Source organism: Sturnira hondurensis, unplaced genomic scaffold (assembly GCF_014824575.4).
Source record: "Sturnira hondurensis isolate 20B ecotype Veracruz unplaced genomic scaffold, ASM1482457v3 Scaffold0022566, whole genome shotgun sequence".
Taxonomy (NCBI): Eukaryota; Metazoa; Chordata; class Mammalia; order Chiroptera; family Phyllostomidae; genus Sturnira; species Sturnira hondurensis.
This window is the reverse complement of record NW_028095197.1, coordinates 9,958,631-9,980,305: the sequence shown is the minus strand read 5'-3', so window position 1 is coordinate 9,980,305 and position 21,675 is coordinate 9,958,631. Positions and strand designations below refer to the sequence as shown.

The window sequence follows — 21,675 nt, the reverse complement described above, 5'->3', positions numbered from 1 at the left end:
AGCCTGTCACCTGAGACAGCGGGTTAACATTGTGTTATAACCTCGCGCCTACCTTTCATTTAAATGTATTTCCAGTTGGATAACAATGCATGCTTCACTTTCCTTCTTGTCCTCAGTATTATGGCCCATGAAATATCCCTGTGTTATAAAAATCTCTTTATATACATCTGTTTTTGATGAATATATTATTTTTATGTTCATAAAAGTAAACCATGTTAAATACAATGAGCAGCCTGCTCACTTCTAATTCCATCATGCATTCTGACCACTGTTAAGATTGCACAGTATTTCTTTGAGACTTTTCCTATACAATGGAGATTATAATATACCCCCAGTTTTTTATCTGGCTTTTTCAAACTAATATTATGTCCCTATGCACATTCCCCATTTCTTCAGCATTCTTCCTTAGCGTCGTTTCTTTTTTAAGATTTTATTTATTTTGTTTTTAGACAGTGGGGAAGGGAGGGAGGAGAGGGAGAGAAACATTAGTGTGTGGTCGCTTCTTACATAGCCCCGACTGGGAACATGGCCCGCAACCCAGGCTTGTGCCCTGCCTGGGAATCAAACCAGTGACCCTGTGGTTCGCAGGTCAGTGCTTGATCCATTGAGCTACACCAGCCAGGGCTTCCTTAGCATCACTTTAAGTCATTAAGTAAATTCCGTGGTCTGAAGGCTTCATGATTTATTTAACCATTCCCCAGATCTTTATGTTATTTTCAGTTCAAGGCTAAACAGTGCCAGGATGAACCTCCTGGCTCAGAAAGCTTCGTTTGCATTTCACACAACTTCTTTAGGGTGGATTCTCACATGCACATATATTTGCAGGTTTGCATACCTTTAAGNGTGTGTGGTCGCTTCTTACATAGCCCCCACTGGGAACATGGTCCGCAACCCAGGCTTGTGCCCTGCCTGGGAATCAAACCAGTGACCCTGTGGTTCGCAGGTCAGTGCATAATCCATTGAGCTACACCAGCCAGGGCTTCCTTAGCATCACTTTAAGTCATTAAGTAAATTCCGTGGTCTGAAGGCTTCATGATTTATTTAACCATTCCCCAGATCTTTATGTTATTTTCAGTTCAAGGCTAAACAGTGCCAGGATGAACCTCCTGGCTCAGAAAGCTTCGTTTGCATTTCACACAACTTCTTTAGGGTGGATTCTCACATGCACATATATTTGCAGGTTTGCATACCTTTAAGGATTTCTGGGAAAGCTGCTGCAGCAAAATGCGTCGTTTTACTGCCACCTGCCTCTGTGGCTGCTGTTAACCCACAGGGAAGGCCCGCTCTCACTGACTCCATTTGGAACTCAGCCCGTAGCACCCGCCTGCCTTTCCCGGTGCAGTGACCCTGGGTGATTTCCCTCTTCTTTCTTTGTTCCACAGAACAAGGGGCGGCAGAGCTGCAGGAGTTCCTGTGCCCCGTGAAAACACCCCCTGGACTTGTGGGTGCAGACGCCGCCTTGCAGCCAGCCCCCGCCATGCCCCAGGCCCTTCAGAATATCTCCCTCAAGCACCTGGGGACGGAAATACAGTAAGTGCTAGTGGGGCTGAGGGGCTGGCCAAGGGGCTGGCCTTCTTCAGAGCTTGCTGTGCCCTGGGGTGATTCCCAGTAGGGGGATGGGCCTAGGGAGGGGCGAGGGGCTTTATTTTCAGTTCACCCCGTCATTTCGTTAAAATATTATGTTCAGTGTTCTGACCTTAAAAAAGTAGTGTGTGTTCTTGGTAGGAAATCAGAAGCATCTTGAAAGGCACACATTTAACGTTGCCCATAATCCTGTCACCCAAACAAGCGTTCTTAGCCTTCAGTGGATGTCTTTCCTCCTCATTTTCTGTACACATAACATGCACGATTGAGATGCTACTGAATGTAACGCGATGGCTTCATAAATGCCTCCATGTGTCAAATGCATCATGTTATTCCCTTTCAACCTGTAATGTCTGTCCACCTCATCTCAGCTACTGTTTTATTTAATATAATGTATTACATGTGCAACTTGCCATTGGCAGGTTTGGTTTTAAATAGTTTAAAAGAAGGTAGCGATATGGCCTGGGCATTGGAGTCGAACTGCCTGGGTTTGTATCTTGGCTCCACCGGTCATTGGCCGTGGTTTCCACGGCAAGTTGTTGGACTTCTCTGTGCTGCACTTAATTGTTAGTAAATGTAAAGGTCAGCAGTGCTTGCCTGGTAAGATTAGCACAGGGTTACATGGCCAGTGCACTCAAACTGCTTGAGAACTGTGTTTGGCAGTGGGTAGGTACTTAATAAATATGCGGTGGGGCAAAAGTAGGTGTACAGTTCATATGAAAAATAATCCAATAATAAATAATACAGGAAAAAACTCTGCGTGTCACATACTCACAACTGTAAGCCTGCTTTTGCCCCACCCTGCATTATCTGTTACACAGAAGCTTTGCGGAATTCAGACCGTACCCAATAGTGATCATGTCCAGGTGCATATTTTCTGTGAGGACTTCAGACTAACCAGACCTCATAGGAAGCAGAAGAGATTGCCACTGAACTTGAACTAGAAACGCTTGGCTCGGTGTGGCGCCAGCACAGTTTCCCGCTGCCAGCTTCATTCAGTGTTGAAATTTGCCTGGGTAACTAGGCGGGTAGTGATGCCCTTCCTTGGACAGAAACGGGTTTCAGAGAAAAGGTGACGAGCGTTCTTTAGGGCCTGGAGGTAGAACCACCCAACAGGCACTGGATGCAGGGAATTGGAACTCAGAGGACAGAGACCTGAGCAGGAACAGAGACTAGGGGAGTATGGGGCATGGTTGAGCCCCCCAGTGTGAGTGGGCAAGGACGGGGCCCTGCCGGGGATCTTCCCTCGGGAGGTGCTGGAGGGAACTGGGTGCAGTGGGAGCCTGATGGGAGGTTTGAGGGGCCCTGGGAAGTCCAGCCATCTGCTAGCACACACTGCAACTGTATCCAGGGTGGTCTCACCAAGGGTGAGCCGTGTTCCTTGCCTGATGCAGACCACAGACACCAGAAGTGGAACAGACAGCATGCGGAGACCAAGAAAGGAAGGAAGTTGCAGGGGTCAGTCAGTTGCCTCCCTCCTAACACTTGCAATAACCCACAGAAAATGCAGGGCAGCATTGCCAGTGTCCTGGGGAGACCCGGATAAGATCAGGGTTGCCCTGGTCTCTGGCACCCCCTTGCCCTGGCTGGTCTTGGAGCTTCCAGCTGGGGCTGCCATGAGCCCAGGTCATAGTCTGGGGACGAGAGTAAGGGAGCTTCGAGAGCACTGTGCTGGGTGCTTTACAGTTTCACTGAGCTATGTGGGCAATCCGGGAAGTGGTGTCGTAACAGTTAGGTTCTCAGCCTATGGAGTCGGATACCCAGCTCTGTCCTACTACTTACCAGCTTCGTGGCTTTGGTCGCTTATCCCTTCTGAACCTCAGCTCTCCTCTCTGTACCCTGGAGGTGTAATGGTACTTACTCCATTGGGCTGCTGTGAGGATTAAATGCACTGAATGCATGTGTGTGAGGCCTAAACGGGTTGTATTGCTAGTGTTCAGCTTAGAGCCTGGCCCATGAAGGGCCTCATTGTTTGTCCTGACTATGTTCCTCATCCCCACTGCAGATGGGGGAACCCAGGCTCAGAGAGGATAAATGGCTTGCCCAAGGTTTTCTTTCCAGAACAAGCCCTTATGACCACTACCTTCATGTGACCAGGCCTTTCGGACCTGATTCTTTGAAAAAAAAAACAAAACAAAATTGACAAGCCTTTAGCTAAAGAGACCAAGAAAAGGTATAAGACTCAATGACTGAAGTCAAGAGCACCAGACGGGACGATACTGCCAACCCTATACAAATACTAAGGGTTGTGAGGGAACACTGTGAGCAGTTACATGCCAACACGTTAGATGACTCGGATGCAATGCTCAGATTCCTGGGAAGGCGCAAATTGCTAACACTGACTCGAGAAGAAATAGGAAATTCAGGCAGACCTGTAACATGTAAAGAGATTGAATTAGGAATCAAAAGACTACCCACAAAAATAAACAAAAGGAAAACAACACCTAGGACCAGATAACTTCCCTGGTGAATTCTACAAAACATTTAATGAATAATTGATACCAATTCTTCACAAACTTTTCTCTTCAAAAAGGAGGGCACACTTTCCAATTCATTCTCTAAGGCCAGGATCACCCTGAATACCCAGAGCCTTTGCCTAGAATTTCCCTTTGTTAATTTCGCCAGCAGACCTGTTTTTTCTAGCCCATCTCTTCACAAAGGGTATGGATTTTCAGGGGTCCCAGCTTTGTGTAAAATTTCAGCTTCAGTCCTACCCTTTGTGTGGGTCCTGACCTTGTTTTTTTTCTTCCCTTGCAACCAAGGCCCTAGGTTTTCAGTATCAGTAGATGATCCCTGATCTCATGCATACACATACACACATAAATTGTAGCTGCGTGTGGTGATGGGTGTTAACGTATTGGGGTGATCACATACATATATGTAAGATGTTGTGTACCTGAAGCAAATATGTTATTTGTCTTTGATATCTCAATGTAAAAAAACCAAAACAGTTGATTCCTGGACACATCCTATATCCTAGTCAACTCTCACAACAATAATGCTGCAAACAAACACTTCAGAATTCAATGTCATGTGATAAGCATTTATTTTGCACCCATCTGGGTTCAGCTGATAGAGGCTAGGTTCCCTTGGTCATGACTCTAAGCAATTGGTGAGACCTAGTTCTAGGCCGTGTATTTCTCATCCTCTACGGACCAGCAGCTACCTGAGGCACGTTCCTCAAGCCTGTGTTTACATCACATCTGCTGGCATTGCTTTGGCCAAAGCAAGTCATGGGGCCACACCCAATGTCACGAGGGGGATGGGAAGGTGCTCTACTCCCGTGGGTGGGGGGGAAGTGAATGCTGGCATACTGTGTTTTGTTACACTTCGCAGACAGTGCATTTCTTTACAAATTAAAGCTTTGTGGTAACCCTGCATTGAGGAAGCCTATCAGCACCAAATTTTCAGCAGGCTTGGCATTTTTTAGCAATAATGTATTTTTTAAATTATCTCCAAGCTGTGCATGTTATTTGCTGAATGGTAATCTACCCAGTCATCTTCCTCTTGGGTTTCCACTTGAATTTTTACCCCCTTTTTCATGTTTGGCACTTAAGGGTTTCTCTTACTTTCCTGGGAATTCAGCTGAGTATTTGTGAGAGATGTTTTGTATTTGTGTAGCACCCAGGTGTTTGGGGATATGGGTTTTCACAGTAATTTGTCCCCCATATTGCTAGAAGCACACACTGTGCATCAGTGAGATGTGGCAAAGCCAAGGTGCTGTCACAGGTCTGCAATCTCTCACATCCTCCTCTGCCCACGCTGCTGCTGCTCTTGAATGAATGACTTCCCAGTGCAGCGCTTTCTCGCTGTCAACCGAGAGCACAGCGAACACACAGATGCCTGCCACAAAATATCAACCCTCTTTCAGTGGGCTGCATTCTCCTGTGTTCCGTCTGTTTAAATGCCGGTTGTGATACTGACCTGGTTTTACAGTCTGCCAATGGTTTATTGTAGTTTGAAAGACACTCACCTACTGAGCTCCTTTCATCATTTTCCTTGTTACTAATTTTGGAATATGTCTACTTGTATATCTTTGCAAAGGGAAAATAAATTCTCATCTGACTCATTATGAATTTCCCTGTGGTCCCTGGTCCTCGGCCAGCATTTGGTGCTCCCTAGTTTCTTCCTGCAAACCAAACATGTACTATTGAGCTTGCATTCTGGGCACCTGCACTGGGTTTGCAGTGCAGATGCCAGGTGCAGGTGCCAGCAGACATGCAGGTAGGTTAGCACCCAGTTCATGGAGAAAAGCCATCATTATTCAGCCCAGACAAGGACTTACTTGGTCACAGGGTGGCCCTTTCACAAAGTGCAGTGAGCTCCTTGGAGCCTGCAGGGTGACCAGTGGAGGCTTCATAGACAACGGCGCAGAGCAGACGAAAGCGGAGGAGGAGGATCCCAGGAGATGTCAGGAACTTCTCAGCAGAAGTAGGGAGCCACTGATGGTCTCTGAGCCAGGGAGTTACAAGACCAGATGAAGGTTTTAGGAAAGTCAGTTTGGCAAGTCCATTCAAAATCCATCCAACACACATGTAGAAGGGCCCTCTATATTTCAGGCACTGTTCTAGGCGCCCAGAGTACTTCAGTGAGCAAAACAGGCAGACATCCTGCCCTAACGGAGCTTACGCTCCAGCAGCGGGGTCGGGGCAGGGCCATGAAGCTTATATTGCTTATGAGCAGTGTTGTGGGAGGTGATTAAGTCCAATGAACTAATGGAAGAGAGGGGTGAGGGGGATCAGGAGCGGCTCGGGTGGGGTGCGCCACACAAGGTGCCAGGGGCCTAGCAGACTGATTAGGCCATGACTGGGGGCAGGCACAGGGGAGGACAGGCTCAGAATGGCGGGGCTCTTGGCCTCACGCTTCTCTCCTTTCCTTCAGAAACACAATGTGCAACATCCGGGGCAACAGACAGGCCCAAGGAGCAGGCCACGGACCTCCAGGGGAAGATTCGCCACAGAGCAGGGAGCCCCAGAAGGAGGAGCCGCCCTCACCCCCCGACCCCAGCACCCCAGGTGAGCCTCTGCCCCGGTCTGAGCTGCCTTCAAAGACCAAGTGTGCGTTTGTATGTCAGCCGTGGAACTCTCCGGGTGATTGCTCCTGGGTTAATGGGGCTAGTAGCAGTGATTTTTTATTATTGTTGCTGTTGCGTTGTTGTGGTTGTGAAGTATACATAATGTGAAGTTTGACCAGTTTTAGGTGTGCATACAGTTCAGGGACATTAGCACATTCCCATTCTTCTGCAAACATCTCCACCATCCACTCCAGAACTCTTTTCATCTTCTCAAACTAAAACTCTTAGCCATGGTTCTTGGAGTAATAAAGGGAAACCTCACTCACTGTCTTACTCTCTCTTTTTCATTTATAGGGTAAGGATATAAAGGTGCCTTTTCTGGGGTGATTAAAATCCGTCAGCTCTGCCTGATCCACCCCAGCCACGACATAGCATGTTATTGTTTCTTTCACAAAATGTGACTGGCCCGCACCGTTGCAAGGAGGGTGGCTTTCTTGAAAGTAGCATTGGTGCCCTTAGAACACATTTGAACTTAGAGGTGCTCGGGAGAAAGCTGGCTGAGGCAGCCTCGTGGGGGCTTTCTTACAGCAGAGAGGACCCCTGGGCCACGCAGAAGTGACTGGAGGAAAAGCGTGCCTTGGAGCGGTGCCAGGGGAGACCCCGCAGATCACAAACACAGTTCAGGAAAAGATGGATACTGTATCGAATCAACAATAATGGTGAAACTGGCACTTCCATATAGCAGCTGCTTTGTGCCAGGGCTACTCTGTGCGCTTTGGGGGGTGGTACCAGTTGTATTAGGATATAATTCCCACACCATACAATTCACCCATTTGAAGTATACAGCTCGGTGACTTTCAGTATATTCACAGAGTTACAATGCAACCATCACCATCATCGATTCTGGAATATTTAGGGTAATAGCCCTCTACCCAGCCCACAAAAACCCACACTTCCCTCAGCCATCAATCCCGATCTCCACCTCCCGCCACCTCTGGGCAACCACTGACCTTCTTTCTCTGTCTCTGCAGATTTGCCTGTTCTAGAGAGTTTATATGAGTGGAGTCATACAATAGATGGTCCTTTCTGACTGGCTTAAAGTTTCAACCATGTGCACTAAGCCCTTTACCTGCATTAACCTGTTGAATTGATACAACCACCTAAGCGATAGATACTGTGGCTGCTCTCATTTAGTAGACGAAGGAACCAAGGACAGGCAAGTGGAGTGACTGGCTCACGGTCGCACCCCCAGTGACGGAGCTGGGGTTCAGGCCAAGCACTGCGCCCCATATTGTAGCCTGAAGCCTCATTTTCTAAATCGGTGATTGTTAGAACTACATCCTTATTTCCATGAAACCTAAATGCCACACAAAATCTAAGGTACAAAGCATATAAAAGCTGAGTTGAGCCAGGGGTGGGAGTCTGGGCTCCCCTTGGTCACCTACGCTCAGCCCCTCTGAGTCAGCACTCCCACGAAATCCTGGGGCGCTGGCTGGGAAACGCTGTCCGAGGTCTCGTTTTCTCCAGCGGTGAACGGAGCACAGTGATCCCTGCCCTGCCTGCCCTCGGGACTGGTGGACAGCAGTGTGTCAGAGGTCAGCAGGGCTGCAGGGCTGAGCGGCCTGGAGTCTGATTCTCCCAGAGTCCTTGGCCGAAAGACAAGGCATTGCATTCCACCGAGCTCTGCGGGCTGCTTTGTTCTCCGCTTCACGGATTCCTTTTAGATTCGGAACAAGACCATTCTGTTCTTCTACCTAGCACGTTCAGGGAGTTTCTGGTTCCTGTCACCTGCTGCAGTAGTTTTTTGTTTGTTTGGTTGGTTGGTTTTTTCTTTTTCTTTTTTTAAATTTACTTTTAGAGAGAAGGGAAAGGAGGGAGAAAGAGAAGGAGAGAAATATCAGTTGGTTGCCTTTCGTACACGCCCTGACTGGGGAGCCCCGACCAGGGATGAACCCACAGCCCAGGCCTATGCCCTGACTGGGAATTGAAACAGCGACCTTTCACTTTGCAGAATGATGCCCAGCCAAGTGAGCCACACCAGTCAGGGCAGTTCTTTATCTCTTCAAGGCTGTTTGGCTCTTCGCCTGATCCCCAGAACAAAGATGCTGAGTCACTCGGTGTATTTTCCGAACCCTACCTGTCCCCTCCCCTGGGGTCCCATTCCACATCCTTATTTTTAACACCTTAGTCTGGGGATACTTCTTAAAATACATATCTGGGGAAAGCAAATGAGTAATTAGCGTTAGAAATTTAGATAAGGTCCCTCTGAATAGCTAAGGGTAGGCAGCAGGTGTGGCTCTGAGCATCTCAGCAGCCACAGCAAAGAGGGAGATGCAGGTGGTTAGATTGCTTCTGGTGTTGCTTCTGGTGCAGGAAGATACACATATACTTTCTTGGAAGGAGAAAGCCCTTTGCTGATGCTGAGGGCCGAGGAGAAATTCTGTCTGTTTCGTGCAGTCCTGTACGAGCCACATCAGCCTGATGTATATGTGCCGTGTAAACACAATTCTCAAGGTCCTTTGACCATATAATCAGGTTGTTAAATGTTCCTGTTTGCAGACTGATGGCAGAGCCCTAAAGCAAAGTTGGGGGACAGGCAGGACACAGTGGCCTGAGTGAGTGACTCTCTGATGTTGGATTTAAGAATGAAGTTTGGCACTGGTGAGCAGAGGGTTTCAGAAAGAGCAGATAGTGACTATAAGAGGCCTTGTGGGCCATGTGGTCTCCGCTGACGAACTTAGTTCTGCCCGTGTGGAGTGGAACCAGCACAGACAGCGCACAAACGGGCAGGTGTGGCTGTGTCCCTCTAACACCTTTATAGCAGCAGACCGTGCACTAGATTCAGCTCTGGGCCGTTGGTGCCTGATGCTGGCTGCAGAGGGGATTCTTAAAGGACTTTGCAGCCTTGAGGCAATCAGCTGTGGAAGTCCCCCCTAACTTAGCTGATAGTAAGAATTAAACAAGAGTTTGAGCTACTCTCTGGGGCGACAATGCAGAGTGCAGATATAGTCCATGTTCCTGTCAAGACATGTCTGTGTACTTTGAAAATGGCTCAGAGGGTAGAAGTGACATCCTGACAAAATAAATAAGACCTTCTGTCAGGGCCTAGTGCGGGGAGGCTGACCACCTGGCCGACACAGCCCGTGCAGGTTGGGGTCCAGAAGCTGGGGGCAGGCAGAGTTCAGAGGATGGGCTGAACAATTCGGCCAGCACAGTGTAAATAATTTTTATTTCCTCCAGCCCTATATGGGCTGCATCAGCATTACCTAGGGGTGTTTTAGAAATGCAAATTCTCAAGCATCGCCCCAAGCCTATTGCAGGAACAGCTCAGGGAGCAGGATCCCACAATCCGCATTTTCCCAAGCCCTCTGCAGCAAGCTCAAGTTTGAGAACTGCCAGGGCCCCTGGTCATAACCTGTGTTTCTCCCCTTGGTCAGGGAAAGATCCAGCGGATTCTCTGAAGCCTGCACCCAAACCCTCTCTGACCGCCAATCTCATTCAAAAAGCCAAGCGCCAGAACAGCACCTTCCCACTCTTCGCTGAAGGACTCACGCGGAACCGCACTGCCCAGGAGAAAGCCTTGGCCTTGGAGCAGCAGGTTCTGATGCTTACCAAGGAGTTAAAGTCTCAGAAGGTGAGCTCTGGCCCCAGAGAGGCCCCAGACTCCAGGAGACCCCTCAGGGGATAGGCCGGTCGGTAGTCCTTCCCAGCCAAACTGTGGGTGGTTGAAGATGCTGTGCCGTTGATGACTCAGGGCCATGCTGTCAGTCAAACCAGGGGACAAGGAAGCCTCCGAGGGCAGGGTCTCCGGGACCTACTGTAATGATGGCCTCTCAGACCCCTCCGGAAGGACTGTGCCTGGTCTGACCCCACACCTGAAGAGGAACAGTATTCGGGGGAGGGTCATATGGATGCAGGGTTCTGGGAGGGGCCGCCGAAGGAACTGGGTGGGGAGGGGATCTTTGGCCTGGCAGCTGGTAACTGGGCGCAGATCCCTTAGGACCTGTCACAGGACAGAGAAAGCAGACAGTTCTCACATCCTGGGACTGAGTCGGGCCCAATAGGGGGACAGTAACAGGGAGGAAGATTTGGGCTTAATAGACAAGTTAATTTTAGCAGTTTAAAAAAAAGGGTTACATGGGTATTGTAGAAAACTGATCACGCACATACACAGAAACGAAAGGCATTAAAACTCCTACAACCCAGAGGTAAATGGTGTTCTCATCCAGGGTGGCCTCATGAGGCAGCAAGGGCCACGTGGCAGGGAGGCAAAGGTGGCTTGCAGCGCTGGGCGGCGGGCTCTCTTTAGCTGGAGCAGCTGCCTGCTCCCTGGACCAGTACAGCTTGTACTGTACCCAAACCTGGACAGGAAAAGAAACCTGGAGTGTAAACACCGATTCTCCTTTCCCCGTATCTCCCCCTTCCTTCTAGGAAATGTGGGCAACCTCCCTTGACTTGGCCTTTCCTTCTAAGACATTGTCAACTGTCACATGGAATAGCGGGGCCCCAGGAGACCAAGCTTTCGTGTAGGCTGGCCCCCGACTGTGCTGCAGCCCCGGAGAGCACACCGCGCTTCAGTGAAGGAGGGCCAGGTCACAGAGATGAGCCAGGGCTGCCCAGGCTGTGGGCAACTTCCCAACAGTCAGAGTGAGAATGTGAAGAGGAAGCTGTTAAAGCATTAAAGACTCGACTTGCTCGCTGGCTCACCTTCCAGCCAGCCCCAGTCCTGTCCTCAAGAGGGTCTTGTGGTTTAGCTTGTGACCCGATGTGAGTGGAGTTGCACACTCTCTGACCCATCTCACTATTGCGCTTCAGTCTAGTGGGTAATTCAGAGCACAAGCCTCTAAACAAGATGCTGCAGACCCCAGTTCTAGCCCCGAGCAAGTTTCTTAACCTCTACAGCCTCAGTTTCCTCTCTGTGAATGGAGCTGTAACCATGTTTCCTGCAGAGGCCTTGTCCACATTCACACAGCCTGGTGCCTGGCCCCCAGCAGTTGCCCAGAAGATTCAGACTGATTATTTGCCCTTTTTGTTGATTCCTTCCTGTCTTAGAAGGGATGATGCACCCCCTTGAGGGGCTCTGAAAAGAACTCTCCTGGGGCATTCTGGAAACACAGGTGAGCCCATGCAGGCCTCCAGGAAGTGAGTTCTTGTGGGGCAGAGCAGTGATGCACGGAGAGCAGGTCTTCCTTCCACGTGGGGAAGGCGGTGCCCCAGCCCTACCCACTCCCAGGTTTCACCTGCAGCCCAGATACCAAAACCAAAGACGGGGAGGAGAGAAGGAGACTGGCTCTTGGGCCAGAGGGGTGGAGGAGGCTGGCACCACCTTGGGATGCCGAGTCCTGGCCACTCAGATCCACCGCTTGGAGAGCAACTCCCCATCTGACCCTCCAAGTTCAGCTGGGAAACAGCCCCCTGGATGTCCTGCACCCCCATCTCCAAGATGCCCCTCCAGGGGCGATTCCATGGGGAGGCACTGTGTTTCTACCACAGCCTGCAGGTGGACATGGGCATTCTGGCTCAGCCAGCCGGGGGGCCCCTGCCAATAAGCTTTCACGATCCTATAAGAATCTGTGTCTCGGGCTCTGTCGGATGCCACGGAGGGCCCTGGTCTGCCCTCCAGGCTCAGGACCCTCACCATAGGCCGCCTCCTCCAGGGTCTCAGGGTATAGCCCCGGACCAGATGCACCTTCTCCTTAGCAGAAATGGCACGGACTCTCTGTGCCTCCCTGGTGTCACATTAAACCACAGGGCGACTCTGATACCCATTAAACCATTTTCTATCCCAGGCCTTGCTGTGCTGGCCCCACAAGAGATGTGGACCCCAGGAGAGAGTACCAGACGGCTGCTTGGCCCCGGGACTCCGGCCCTCAGAGTTGACTGAACTGCACCGCCCTGAGGGCCGTCTGCTCCGGCAGACGGAAGGCTGTTGTTTATGGGGATGTTCACCATCTGTCGGCTGCTGGGAAAGAGGGACTCCTCCCGGGCCTGGCCTGGGGCCCTCTGGGGCCAGAGTAGTTCACTCAGGATTACTCGGCAAAGCCATGTAGTTTGTTGAGGAAACTCAGTGGGGTTCAAGTGCAGCCTATTCTTTCCCTGGAACCCGAGCCAGGGAGTTCAGAGTACACCCCCGCCGCTCACAGGAGTGACTTCAGAGTGCACTCACAGGAGTGGCTCCTTTTATATTATTTTTTACAATGCAAAGACAGGTATCACAAGTTCCTTTTTTTGTCCTTAATATTTCTACAAGGTGTGTACATGCACTGCTGTGACTGGCTTATTTCACATAGCATAACGTCCTCAAGATTCATCCATGTGTTGAGCGTGGTAGGATTTCCTTTCTTTTCAAGGATGAGTAATATTCCCCCGTGAGTGTGTGTGCGTGTGCCACGTTTTACCTGTTTACCTTCAGCGGACAACTGGGTTGTTCACATCTCTTGGGTATCGGAAATAATGCTATGAATGTGGCTTATTTCCATTTTTAAAGAAATTGAAACACTTCGATGCAAAATCCATTAACTCTACATCATGGCGAAGTGAGGGATTCTGGACTAGGGGTCGGGAGCACTCTGATGGCACATTTTCCCCTGCAGGGGCCCTGCCAGGTCCCTTTTGTCCTTCTCTCTCCTTTCTTGGGCTTCAGTCGTCCCCTGTGAGAGCAAAGTGGCTGGGCCAGGTCTCCCGGGGCCTTCTAGCCTCCAGGTTTTCTGAATCCATGATTTATCCCCACTCCACCTTTTATGCTTCTTACTCTGGTCCCGCTCACCCACCCTCTTCTTTTCCCCCTGTCTCACTGATGGAGAGGAGAGCCTTCAGGGCTGGCGTGTGGCCCTGGGTTTTGAGAGCCAGATGTGGAACGGGGAAGACAGCTGTATATAATGGCATAGGCTTCAGAGCTGACTCTCCCAGGGTGGTAGTGGTGGTGGGGCGGAATTCCCACCTGATTCTGCACCTCAGGCAACTCTGAGCGTTGGTGGCCGATGGTTTTCTCACCAGGCAGCTAACCAGGTGGTTTCCATATCCCAGCCGAACCAGAGTGGTCAGACTTGTCTGTTATCAGTGTTAATCTCTCTCTGCAGGGCCCTGGGAAGGGATTTCTTCCTGGTGTGGTGTGCAACCACCCTCCACCACTCCCTGCGACACCCCGAGGACTCCCGCAGCTCCTTGCCCACTCTTCCTTCCTCTGCGGCTTTGGTTGGTTGTCTGGGGCTTCCTTCCTGTGGGTCCCATGGTTATCTGGTGAGCCCTCCCAGCCCTGCCTCCCGCCTGCTGCCTGGCCAGCTCTGGCCCTCCCCAGTCTTCAGTTTAAACTGATTGCCTTTCTGCAGAAGGTGCTGATCTTCCCCGGCGCCACTCCAGGCAGAAGTCACTGCTCTCTGCTCGGAGCCCCCACAAACACCCTCGCTTCCCTCTGTCGAAGGAAACTGCTCTGTTCCAGTGGTTCACCTTCACTCCCACCCGCCTTCGCCTTCGTGGTTGTGGAAGGTGGGAACTGTGACCAGTCCCTCCCTGGGCCCCAGCAGCTGGCCCAGGGCTCGGCACTGAGTGGGTGCATGAGAGAGGCCAGATGGAAGAGAGAAGCAGAGAAGGAATAGTACCCAGATTTCAGAAGGCACATGCTCATTTGGTCTTGTCAATAACTTTTCATATAAAATCATGATTTGGGGCTGTTCTCCAAACAGAATGTTCTTAGCAAATAACCCCATCCCAGCTGATCCATTTATTTAAATGCTCTGGCATAGACACAGTTAATGTGTTTCCAGGAAACTGTGTTTTTCCAGAGGAGGCTGGCATGGAGCACAGCAAGGGCCTAAGACCCTCTCTACAAGGTTCATGAGGTCCGAGGAGGTTCGCATGGGGCTGGCAGCTAGTCTGCCTGCTTCTGACAATCGGATCCTGGCCCTGAATGAATCCTCACACCTACTAGGGAGGTTGGAGCCTCAAAGGCATCGGGAGCCAAGCAGACCTCGAGTTTCCTCGTGAATGAGTCACATGCTCCACCCAGGTTTGAACCGAGGACTGTTGCTCTCTGTCGTTTACTTGCACCAGCCTTTCGGCCTCGCTTGGTGGGGAGTGGACAGGGCAGCAATGGATTGGCTGAGGCTCTCTGCCTGCGGCTTAGCGTGCGGATTGCCGGTGCATTTCCTCTCTTGCTGTCTCGGCTCGATTGGTAGTGACTGCTTAGGTGTGAATTCAGAAGGATTCTGAGGCCTCTACTAGGCCTCAGAAGGAAGAAGTATTGAGGCTAATTAGGCCACAGGAGAGGCGGGAGAGCAATGCGTGTGTGCCACGGCACCCCTGCTTTCACGACTGCCGGGACACAGGCTTTGGGATCCTGGTGATTTGGGATTAAATCCCACTCCACTCTGCTGGACCTCAGTTTGTTCATCTCTGAAATAGACAGGTATTACTCAGGATACAACCTCTAAGTACTGTGGACTAAAACAGTTTGGAAGTTTCTTTCTCACATTCTCACAGAGGAGTCCCATAGCCCTGAGCTGGCGAGGCAGCGCGGCTGTCCTCCACACGCAGCGTGCGCAGTGCCCCCAGCCTGACTGCGCAGTGCTGGCCTTCTCCCAGCCAGAAGGCCCAGCAGGCCAGGGCGGTGTGTGTGTGTGGTGATTCCAAAGGTATGATGCAGAAGCCATCCCTGTTGTTTCTTGTATGCCGTGTAGGGACAGTCCTCACTCAATCACACCCAGCTGTGAGCTTGGCTGAAAAACGTAGTCTTGAGCTGGAGAACCAGGTGTCAAGCTAAGACTGTCGAACAGAAAAAGAGAAAATGGGTGCTGAGACGAGATGATGCAGAGGGTGACGCCAGCCACCTCTCAGGGCCATTAGGAGAACTGCTGAGGGATGGGCCCTGCCTCTGGCACCTAACAGGCCTCCCCTGAGTTCATGAGACACTTCTGTTTCTGCACAGGAGCTGGTAAGGATCCTGCACAAGGCGCTGGAGGCTGCCCAGCAGGAGAAGAGGGTGACCAGTGCATACCTGGCGGCAGCCGAGGACAAGGACCGGCTGGAGCTGGTGCGGCACAAAGTGCGGCAGATCGTGGAGCTGGGCCAACGGGTGGAGGCCCTGGAGCAGGAGCGGGACGGCCTGGCGCAGACAGTGAGCCTGCGGGAGCAGGAGGTACAGGAGCTGCGGCAGCACGTGCAGCTGCTTATGGACAAGAGCGAGGCCAAGCAGCAGGTCATCTGCAAGCTGTCTGAGAAGCTCATCCAGGACTCCATGCAGCTCTCTGACAAGCCCCCCGTGCCCCCAGATGCCACCGACAGTGACTTCCTGAGCCAACAGGAGAAGATGGAGCACCTGAAGGTAGGGGCCCCTCCCTCCAGGCCCAGGGCCTCTGGGGAGGGCACTGCTGTCCACTCTGAATGTTTTCTAGGTACAGCAGAGATAACCCTTAGTCCTGGACTGTTCCTCTCTGCAACAGATGCTGGTAGAAGTATGGCTGCATACTCCCTCACTTTTCTTAACCAGAAGGCCCAATGCAGTTCAAGCTTTCTGGTGTCCTAGACTGGAAAGCGAAGGTGTCTCTAGCTTACCAAATCAGAAAGAGCCCGAGATGGGTCAGAACCCCTGAGGGCTAGATCAGCTATACTCCTGGGGCCCAGTCTGGTCTGGTTCTTTAGGGGTCACTCTGATGCCCTGGGGAGAACCCTTGTTCCAGGCGGCCCTCCCCCAGCAGTCCCGCACAGGGCGCTGGCCGTGACCTGCTCGTCATCATGGCACTGGTCACTTATCCTGCGCTAAGTGCTTACCTGCATCGTTTCATTTGACCGTCACACCAGCCCTCTGAGGTGGTCGCTTGCGTGCTCCTTGCTTTACAGAAGGCGGTGCCAAGGCTGAGAAAGTGAAGATAGTTGCCCAGAGTCTGGGCTGAGGAAGGGGTGGCTGGAATTGGGCTGGAGCACACGCCTGACTAGTCTGTCTGCTCTGCTGCCTTCCAGCTTCTTCGCCACTTCTGGCTACTGCCGCCATCCCTGCCTCCTCTCACCCAGGCTGCCACCTGGGGCCACTTGTAGCACAGGAGGCAGGAGCTTTATTTTAGGTGCCATGCCTGCCGTGGGCTGCAGCGCCAGAAGGGTGGTGACAAGAACTGCCAGGACATCTGGAGACCTGAGGCTGGTGATAGACACTGACAGTCTCGCTGACAGTCTCGTCCTTAAAGGCAGCCACAGAGCCAGGCCCCGTCCTGCTCCAGACTTCACCACTCACTGCCACACACATATACATATGTGTAACCATGAAGATTTTATCTATATTTATTTTTAGAGAGGGGAAGGGAGGGAGAAAGAGGGAGAGAGACATCAGTGTGTGGTTGCCTGTCACGTATCCCCTACTGGGGACCTGGCCTGCAACCCAGGCATGTGCCTTCACTGGGAATCGAACCAGTGACCCTTTGATTCGCACGCAGGCCGGCGCTCAGTCCACTGAGCCATACCAGCCAGGGCACCAGGGAACTCTTGTGTTGCTGTAGCAAAGAACTATTGTGGGGAAGGAGGAGGGGAAAAATCCAGAAGCTTTAGAGACCCGCGGTACAGATGTTAGCAAGATCAGGGAGGGTAAGAGACACCCAGATGCCTTTCCCCTCTGTCAGTGTGAAAATCCATCCATATAGCCAGTCTCCGAGGCTTCTTCCTTCAAATCAGATTTTTTTAAATTCAAAATGAAAACAAAATCCTCTCACATGCAGATGCAGCTAGGTTGTCAGAAAGCTCTCAGCCCTTCACCCAGCAGTGAACACGGCTTCCAGCAGATGGCTTCCCTGCAGCTGTGCCCATCCCGCCGGAACCCACTGTGAGCCAGACTCACCTAGGAGACCGAGCCACCGTGGCCCTGAGTCTGCGTGTACGGGAACTTAATTTGTCAGTGAGCCCAGCTCTGAGGAGACCCTGGCTCTGACTCACATCGACCACACTGACGTTTGTAGCTGACCCCCAGAGGCCCAGCATTTAGCGCTAGAAAGAGTAGCACGTACTGGAGTTCTTTAGCTGTTATTAGCCTTTAGGCGGCTGATCTAGAAAAACACAGAAGGCCCATCGGGAATCCATCATCTGAGTTTTGGGACATAGAGTGTTCCCTCTTCCTGCTTGCCCTGTGGTCAAGAGCAGCTGTCGCTAAGAAAGCGTGTCGCCGCTGAAGCTGTGAGTCAGAGATGGACCTTAAACATCAGAGCTGGAAAGACTCAAAGACCTAGTCTACCCTCCTGCCATCCACCGCCCCACCCCCCATCTTCTGGCAGGAACAGCCGAGCCCTGGTGAGGTGAAGGGACTGGCCCGGGTCACAGCTAGACCCCAGGTTCCCCACACCCACTCCACTGCCTTCCCCACTAGCACGTGGGCTGGTCCACACAGCGTTCCCCAAGGAAAGTTCCGGGTTCCTGGTCCCTGTGGAGGCAGGTGGCTGGGCAGACTCCTCCCTCCTGTCTGTCCCCTTTCTTCAGTTGTATTTTCCTCCTTTGCCTCACTGGGGACTGTCACGGGGCCTTTCTCTCCTCTGGGATTCTTTTTCCTCCCTACAGCTCTGAGCCAAGGAGAGCACTCAGGGTAGGGCGGCGAGCTGAATAGAAAGGTGCTGCCCAGACGCCGCCCCGCCCCTTCCCCCCGGCTGCTCCAGGGGTGCTCAGCCCTGCCCGCCCTCTCTGCCCTGCGCGGCGCGCCCGCAGCCTGGGTCGGGGAGGAGGAAAGAGGAAACAGGAGGCAGGACCAGGTGGTGGCGCAGAGCCCGCTCCAGCAGCGGACACCCATGCCTTTCACCCAGACGCAGTGTTCGGTTCCTGCAGTGGGTGGGACACACGTGGGTTTGTTCTGCCTCTCTCCATACCCGCTATGTGGCTGAGGAGAACTTTCCTTCCCCATGTGGGTTTCCTCATCTGTAAAGAGAGAATGATGGCACCTAACGTGCCGCCCACAGCGCTGTAGTCGAGATGAAGTCATGTACAACAGCAAATGTGGGGGAAATGGGCCTGGCACTTAGTAGGAACTCAGGCAGCTGGTCACTGTTCCCCCTGGCCCGGGGGCTCATCCGTTTCCCGGACATGTGGGGAGCACCCAGAGCAGCAGCAGAGATATCAGAGCTCCACAGGGAGGCACACGTCCCTGCACTTGCCACACGCCGGCCACCCTTCTANTCTCTCCATACCCGCTATGTGGCTGAGGAGAACTTTCCTTCCCCATGCGGGTTTCCTCATCTGTAAAGAGAGAATGATGGCACCTAACGTGCCGCCCACAGCGCTGTAGTCGAAATGAAGTCATGTACAACAGCAAATGTGGGGGAAATGGGCCTGGCACTTAGTAGGAACTCAGGCAGCTGGTCACTGTTCCCCCTGGCCCGGGGGCTCATCCGTTTCCCGGACATGTGGGGAGCACCCAGAGCAGCAGCAGAGATATCAGAGCTCCACAGGCAGGCACACGTCCCTGCACTTGCCACACGCCGGCCACCCTTCTAAGCCTTCTGCACATGTTGACCAGTCGATTCTCCCCAGCAGCCCCTGAGGTGGTTATTATCTCCCTTTTCTAGGCGAGGACATAAGGCATAGAGAGGAGGAGTCCCAGGGCTCAGGGGCAAAGGCAAGATAGATATCCAGGCAGCATGGCCCTGGAGTTTCTGCCCTGACCGCCAGGCAGTGCTGGGCTCGGGCAGTGTGGATATGCGGTTTTTACACCGCCAGTTCCGACAGGTCAGACCGGCCCGTGTGCATTCGGCCAGAAGACACCAAGGACAGCCTGGCAGGGTGGGACTAGACTTGTGACATCGGGTGGATTCCAGCCCGGAGGGAGATTAGAGAGTGGCTGGGCAGTAAACGCAGTGGTTAGCACTTAGCTTTGGAGTCAGACAGACTGGGATCCAGTCACACCCTGCCTTGCACCAGCTCTGGGATCTTGGGCAACTTACTCCTCCTCTCGGGGCCTCAGAAACCTTGCCTGTGTTGCTCTCTGAGCTGCTGGGAGGATTCTGCGCAGTAGTATGCTCAGCGTGCAGATGGGAGGCTGGGGTGACGGCTCAGGGAGCCTGCACAGCCCTGTGCTCCTGAGTTCTCCAAAATTTCCAGACACTGAAGTGTGAGGCTGTTGTGGGAGTGAGGAATGGTCCTGGAAAATCCCAGTGCTTGCAGGGGGCTGGTCCTTGTGCTGCAAACAGGAGGTTTTCCACCAGTCTCACTACCCTGTACTGCACCCCGATAAGGGAGTGGGGGTCTTGAAGGGGAAGACACTTGCCCGGAAGAGCAGCTGACAGCCCAGCAGCATTTCCAAGAAAAAGAGTCTAGATTTTGATCTGGGGCAGAGATACAGTGGGAAGATAAAAGGAAGGCCGGGCTTGGGAGTTGGACCAGCCTGGGTCCTGACCAGCAGGAGAGAGCAGGGAGCAAGTTCAGCCTGAGGACAGCCTTGTGCCCTGGGTGCAATGAGGGAGATGAAAGCAGGGGCCGTCCAGGGTTGGGGACATCCCAGAGAGCCCCAACAGAGTGGCAAGAGGCCATGTGATGAAGTCAGACAAGGGCGTTTGTTTCCAGCTAGCAGCCCTGGGAACATGTGGCCCTCCCACTATGTCAGCTGTCTCGGAAGAAGGCAGCAGACCCTGGACACAGATTGGAGCTCGTGGGCTGGGACAGTTCTTGGCCAGAAGGCAGACCGACCCAGGATGGATCAAGGTTGCCTATGCACTGTGCACAGGGGACCCTTCCCTGGTAATGAACACCACAGGCTAGGTGTGGCATTGTTCTCAGTTTCCAGACAAGTCAGTGCCCATCCAAAGTTATCTCTGCACCAGTGCCTCACACTCACCTCCAGCCCAGGCCATTTTCGTGGGTGGGAGAGAAAGGGGTTGCTTTTCAGCTGGTAAATGCCCTGGAATTGCTAGGCGCGGCTGTGAGTGTGTGTTGCCCATTGTTTCTGCTGTGTCCCTCCCAGCAGGATGAAGACTGAGAGCCATTGCTGGGACTGCTCCTTTCCGAGGTCCAGGCTTCTGCTCGAACCTCCCCAGTGCTTGGCCGGCTTTCCTCGCACATCCCAGCCACTGGGTCTCACTCCCTCGGCTGGGCAGCCTGCAAAAGGAAAACTCTAGGCTCAGAGAGGGGCATCCCAGCCTTACTCACAGTCAAAAGCAAACTGACCACCCAGGGCTCAAGTTAAAAAGCAACAAGAGAAGGATTATAACTAAGTTATAAATTCACCCAATAAAATAGACATCTGACTTTAAAAAATGATCACTGGGAAGTTTCTATAGCAACATAGAAAAGTATTTACAAAGGACACTAAGGAAAAAAATTTTCCACCCAAAATTGTTTAGTATGATCACAAATATATGACAAAATATTTTAAAGACAAACATCGCTTGAGCGTTTGTTACGTTTTGGTCCCTGCCCTTAGTGTTACGACAGATGCTACCTCACTTAGTCCCTGCGCAGCCCGGTGGGGTGGCTGCTACTTGTTCCCTTTACAGATGGGGAACTGGCAGGGCGGGGCGGGGCAGGGCGGGCCCCCCCGCCGGGAAGTCAGAGTCAGGACCTGACCTCCAGGCTCAGAGCTCTTTCCACCACTTGATTCTGGCATCAAGATGAGAGGGAGGGGGCTATTAGTAATTTTTTTCTGTCAGGCTTCCTCTTCTGTTTGCATTATTGGAAATTTCTAGAGAAAGGAAGTGTTGGCAGCTCGTTTGAGGGTGAGAACCAGGGAGGTGTTTTTGGTGCAAGTCCTCGACTGCTTTGCTCTTCTCCAGGATGACATGGAAGCATACCGGACCCAGAACCGCTTTCTCAATTCTGAGATCCACCAGGTCACAAAGATCTGGAGAAAGGTGGCTGAGAAGGAGAGGGCCCTCCTGATGAAGGTGAGAGGTGGGACCGTTGTTCTGGCCGCCCTTGCAGTCTCCTCGCCATCTCACACCTGTCTCGCTCTCCTCACTACCTGTCTGCTCTCCCTCCGGACTGTGCCCTCGTGAGCTGTCTTCCAGGTATCAGGTGTCTGCGCTCCGACGGCTGCTTCTCATTCCAGAGGTACAGAGGGAGGGCGGGCACTCGTTGCTGTCGCACAGTATTTCAGGCCCCTCCTGGAGAAAGTCACTTCCAGG

The 21,675-nt window shown here is 52.2% G+C and overlaps 1 protein-coding gene across 2 annotated transcripts in view; it reads left to right on the top strand.

Moving 5' to 3' along the window:
• Nucleotides 1–21,675, top strand: part of TBC1D2 (TBC1 domain family member 2) — a 45,097-nt gene that overhangs the window by 8,827 nt on the left and 14,595 nt on the right. For both annotated transcript variants that reach the window (XM_037035899.1, XM_037035900.1), the window contains 5 exons: nt 1,383–1,530; nt 6,466–6,599; nt 10,036–10,232; nt 15,522–15,917; nt 21,325–21,435. In XM_037035899.1, the coding sequence (XP_036891794.1) occupies nt 1,383–1,530; nt 6,466–6,599; nt 10,036–10,232; nt 15,522–15,917; nt 21,325–21,435 (986 nt within the window). The remainder of the gene's footprint in view (nt 1–1,382; nt 1,531–6,465; nt 6,600–10,035; nt 10,233–15,521; nt 15,918–21,324; nt 21,436–21,675) is intronic.